Here is a 5,798-nt window from a genome sequence, read left to right on the forward strand (position 1 = left end):
AAAGAGAGACACATTAGCAAGAGAAAGGACAGGGGGAAAGAAAACTTTTTAAAGTTAGAAATGATAGAAAATAAGGGTCTGGAAGTGGGGAGGCAGGCTGGGGGCTTCACAGCAATGAAGGTGGACCTAGGAAAGGGCTGCAGAGGCAGAGATCCATCACTTCTCATTTTATGGATGAATTCTTTGCTTCATATCTCACAGCACTTTGTTGGGGTAACTTATAAATCTTTTTCCTCTGGATATGGAGTAGGTAGATTATGAATTCCCTTTTAGATATAAAGTGATTCATACCAGTTTAGCTTAAAGATATGAATTGACTGATTAGAAAGTTTAACAACAAATGTTGTAAAGTTTAAGTGGAGGGGCCAGCAGGTGGCATGGTGGTTGAGGCTCTGGACTCCCACATGGTGGACCATGGTTCGAGTCCTGGACCTGGTGGCTTGCTTTCTCACTTTCCTTCTCCCTCTCTCCCCATGTCTCTTTCTGGGCAGGTTAAAAAATAATAGTAAATGAAACTTAATACTTTATTTTTTAAGGTTTAAGTGGAGAATGTCATGTAAGTAAATATAACATTCTTATTTTAGTTACTGAGATAAATAACAAATGATTATTGTATTAACAGAAGAGGTTACCTGAATGATTTGCTTGAAATCCATATATACAAATAGTATATGCTTTTGTAAAGATTACATGTTGCTAATACCCTAGTTATTCAATTTAGAGTACCTAGACCTCTTTTATTGTAAAAAACTAATGTTTGGGAAAATCCCAAACCTTTTTAAGATGAAGATTACCTTCTGGAGATCAAAACCTCAGGAATACCTCTTTTCCCTATTTTCATTCCATTTGAAAGCTGATATGTTGTCTCATGTGGGGGTTGGGGAAGAAAGAAAAATAAGAAAATGTTTAGTGCATTGTTCATTTTTAGGGGGCCAGTTTATCTGAGAACCTAATCATCACTGTCACATAGTTTCTTAGTGAAATTTATTTTGCATTCCAAGCAGTCAGTTTGTAAGTAAACTATTGGAACAAATTCTATTTGTAAATTGACTGTCTTTCTAAAATTCTTAGGTGTAATTATTTTGTGTCTTCCATGAATCCTTAAACCTTTCATTATTAATTGCTGATAATATTTTATTAATTTAACTAATAAATCATCATTTGGATCATTTCTGCATCTAAAAATTCTCTGATTGAATTCAGTCAGGGTAAAGATTTTGTTAGATGGTTTAGTTAAGATTCCTAAAGTTTTAATGTTTAAAGGTATGACTTTTCAGTAGTGTTCATTGGTACAGAAGAATTGGGCAGCATTTTTGGAAGAAAAAAATTTCTTTAGTAATATTCAGCCTCAACTCAGTAGAATTGAGTACACATAGATTTTAAAAAGTAATTTTTTTGAATGAATACTGCTTGTTTATTTTCTTTCTTTCTTTCTTTTCTTTTTTTTTTTTTTTTTTTTTTTTGCCATAGGGCTTGTGCACGCATGGGAAAAAGAGAGGGAAAGTGAGAAATCATTTCCTGGGGGTGATGACCATACCACAATCCCTTCTCCATTCTCTTCTTGGGATTTTGGGCACACACACACACACACACACACACACACACACACACACGTCCAGCATGATTTTCAAGCCACTTAGTCTGAGACCCGAACCATGGTTGACCATGTGAGAGTCCAGTCCCTTAACCCACGCCACCTGCTGGCCCCAAATAATGACTGCTTTTTAATCTTTTAAGAACGTAGGCTTCTGTTTTGAGTTGTTTTCAGAAGCTAAGAGGCTGAAGAAGAATGGAAAGTACTGATAAAGCTAGTTTACTAGAGAATCTCAGAGTTTGTCACAAAATTTTTTTTTCTAAGTCTATTTTAATAGTTATAGTTAAAATTCTGCATGGGATATAGTTGCTTTCTTAAAAAAAATAGCCTATTAAAAGCTTGACAAAGGAATGAAAGCCCTTAAATATTATTGTTAAGTTAAAATTTGCTAAAATAAGCCCTTCAGAGAGAAAAGAGGATGGGCACTATTGTGGTTTTTTCCTTTGGATAGGTTTTTGCTATAGGGCGCATGCGCTAGCCAGACAGACAGAGAGAGACAGAGAGATAGAAAGAGAGAAATCACTCCCCAGGGGGGATGGCCATGCCGCAATCCCTTCTCCTCCATTCCATTCTCCTCTCGGGATCTTGGGCATGCATGCACATGTGCCCCGCGTGAGTTTAAGCCACCGGGTCCGGGACTCGAACCGTGGTTGGCTACATGGGAGTTCAGCAACATAGCCATTACGCTAATTGTTGGGGACACCATTGTGGCTTTTTTAAAACAAAAGAAATACCATAAAAATGTCTGTGGGGATTGGTAATGACTAGAGATTTGGTCTTTTTAGCAAATTTCCCTGTGTTCTGGAGATTGTGTTTAAAAAATGCCTAGCACTCATGGAGCCAAAAGATTTCCCAAATACTGCTGTTTTGGTTGCTTTGTTTCCAGATAAAATGAACTAGTAATTTTTTTTTTTTGGTATGACTAGTTATCATATGTATATTTTATAAATATGTAGAGAAAGATGGGACCACATGAACACTAAGCAATATTATGTTATCTATGGGAAATAAAATATAAAACAGAATGAAATAGAATTTTCAGTTGTTTTCTCTCTGTATACTTCTATATTGTTTGAACTTCAAAGAAAATATTGTTTTAGCAGTTAAAATCAGAAGGGGAAAATGTTGTATAGGAAAACAACTGCTTTATAAATTCTTTCAAAAAATTTTTATAGTTTGTGTGCACTTGCTAGAGAGAAAGAGAGAAAAGAAAGGGAAAGTGAGAAAGCCCCCACTCCCCAACCCCCCACATGACCTTGTTGCAGTCCTTCTCCATTCTTCTCTTGGGATTTTGGACATGTATGCATACACACCTGGCATGTTTTAAAAGCTGCCAGGTCTGGCACTTGAACCATGCAGCTGGTCACGTGGGAGCCCCCTGCCTTAACCACCATGCCACGTGGGCCCTACAGCTCGAAAAACATGCCAGATATGCGTTTGCTGCCTAAAATCCTCAAAGGAGGGAGAAATGGAAGAGAAGGCATTGTGACGTAACCGTTCCTCATAAGGGAACACTTTCTCATTTTCCTTTTCTGTCTCCCTCTTCTAATCTATGTGTCCTCTGGAAAATTTTTAAAAAATTCCTTAATACTGTTTAAATTCAGATGATTTAAGACAGATTTTAAAAAGTAGAGATGTTCCATTAGTTTTTGGATATAAGTAATATGTTTACTATTCAATATGATGGTTAAGAATATTAGAAAGTGTTCTTTATTACCTTGTTAACTGAACTCTTGACTGAGTCTGGTTTCCCAAGACCCTGAAATATAGGCTATTACTTGTGGCTGTATAATTTTGAATATTTTGAATACAATCTCCTTTATAAATATCTTTAGTCAGTATAGTAATGAAGTGTGCTTGTTTTCAACTTCTGTAGTTGTGTTTCATTTCCTCTAACCACAAAGAATATTAGAAATGAACTATTCCTAAATTTGCTAAGCCCAACATGGTTTTTCTGGAGTTTTGTTGATCTTGGTAATGACAGCTGTGATACTAATTTAAACTTAAGTTAGTATTTAAAATATGGCAGGATTTTTTTCCTGTTTATTTTTTTGCTGACTTAATTACTAAGATTATACAAAGGTCAATGTCAGTACTTCACTAATAACCTTGATTTTTATTTCTCTTTATTATTTAGCTGATTTCATTGCATACTTGGAAGAAATCATCTTTTCCCTTACTCTATAAAATTTCTTGTTTTCCCTTTGCCTCATATTCCTTTTTGTTTGTTTGTTCAGTAAGTTTATCAAGTACTTACTGTCAGGTAATGGGGATAGAAAACAAAATAGGCCATATTCTGCCCTCTTGAAATAGATATCTTTGTGGGGGAGATAAAAACATCAGTTTAACAAAATAAGTAATTTCAGATATCATTTAACAAAGGAGTGATTAGAACTGTGTGCTCTAACACATGTGTAGTTGGGCAAGATTACAAGTAGAGAACTATAAATGTTTGAATATTTATCAAAATTTCTGAATACTTGAATTATAAATCAAGTTACCTCCTTGGCCTAGCTTGAGTTCTCACACTACATCTTGAGTTCCTAGCAACCTATACTCTGAAGACCCAGAGGCTAAAGGAGCTGTGCTCTCTTCCAGCAAGCCTTTCATTTCTATTGTGAGTGCTGGCATGGATCTTTTAAGGCAGGACAGGGATGATTTGGTCCAGATATAGATTACTGAACCCATGTAAAATTATATATGAACTGATCTTTGCTCAATCTCTAGGAGTTCATTGCAGAGAGGTTCACTTCTCCAGTTCCTTACTTTTTCCATTTCCAGACTTCGAGGAAGTTAGAAGCTCTTCCCAAAATTGCATTGCCCAAGAAGAGAAGAGAGCAGTGATATAAGTATTTGGGAACCCTGACTTGTCTAGGTAATCATTATGGTTGAGATGAGGCAGCCAACTTTAACTGAGTAGAATTTCTAGCACTTCTCATGGTGGAAGCTGTGGTGATTTTCTTTTTGCTCACATATGCTAGATCACTCATAAGTTCTTTATCCTCTGGTTTGTGGGGCCTCATTTAGCTATCACTTCTCTGTGGTAATTCCCATGTGCTCAGTTATAATAGTTACTGAACTTTGAGAAGACTTCCTTACAAAGGTGGAAGGAAGCAAATGTCTTAGTGTTATGGTATGCAGAGCTCTTTACAGTACAGGACCCATAGCAGAGGCTTCTCTTGCCCATGTCTAGGAGTGATATTGAACTAGGGATGGAGATGACCAAAGTCTAGTCTTGCACATACCTCTTTGATTTCTCTTTATCCTGCTATCCTGACTCCTCCTAGTCCCTCATTTAATTTATAAATCTTTTAATTTGTAAAACTAAAGTCATTTCCCTTGGGATCCTATGTCTGAAAAGTAAGCTTCCCAATGAAAATGAGTATTTTCCACAAGTTTTTTTTTTTTTTTTTTAAGATTTTAAGCAGAGATGGGAACCAGCAGTTAGCGTAATGGCTATGTTGCTGGACTCCCACGTAGTCAACCGCGGTTCGCGTCCCGGACCCGGTGGCTTAAAACTCAACGCCGGGCGCGTGTGCGTGCGTGCCCAAGATCCCAAGAGGAGAATGGAGGAGAAGGGATTGCGGCGTGACCGTCCCCCCTGGGGGGTGATTTCTTGCTTTCTCTCTCTCTGTTTCGCTCTGGCTGTCTGGCGAGCGCAGTGCCCTATAGCGAAAACCTCTCAAAAAAAAAAAAAAAGATTTTAAGCAGTGATGACTAGTTTTCACGTCTGTTTTCCCCTGTTTCCCAAAGGGACAGACTATTCAGACTTGTTGCAGATTTGAACACTAACTTAAATATGTTTTCTTTCTCTCCTTACAGGTGTGAAAGTTGTGTGGACTTACTTTTTGTGAGAGGAGCTGGCAATTGTCCTGAGTGTGGCACTCCACTTAGAAAGAGCAACTTCAGGGTACAACTCTTTGAAGATCCTGCTGTTGACAAAGAGGTGGAGATTCGAAAAAAAGTGCTAAAGATGTAAGTATTATTGCTTGAGTAATCCAGTCAACAAAGAGGACTTTAACAATATTTCAATAATTGATATAATTATTTGCTGATATAAATGTGAATAGATTGGCAGTGAAAACAAATTAATTGTTTTTTGGAAAGGTTTTTGCTACAGGGCGTATGCACTCTCTAGAAAGACAGAGAGAGAGAGAGAGAGAGAGAGAGAGAGAGAGAGAGAGAGAGAGAGAGAGAGAGCAAT

At 37.2% G+C, this 5,798-nt stretch overlaps 1 protein-coding gene across 1 annotated transcript in view; it reads left to right on the plus strand.

Annotated features, from left to right (window-relative positions):
* MNAT1 (MNAT1 component of CDK activating kinase) overlaps positions 1-5,798 on the plus strand; it is a 240,324-nt gene that overhangs the window by 61,245 nt on the left and 173,281 nt on the right. The window contains exon 2 of the mRNA XM_006161766.3: positions 5,417-5,569. Coding sequence (XP_006161828.1) covers positions 5,417-5,569 — 153 coding nt within the window. The remainder of the gene's footprint in view (positions 1-5,416; positions 5,570-5,798) is intronic.

This window comes from Tupaia chinensis, unplaced genomic scaffold, assembly GCF_000334495.1.
Source record: "Tupaia chinensis unplaced genomic scaffold, TupChi_1.0 Scaffold138921_1, whole genome shotgun sequence".
NCBI classification, from domain to species: Eukaryota; Metazoa; Chordata; class Mammalia; order Scandentia; family Tupaiidae; genus Tupaia; species Tupaia belangeri.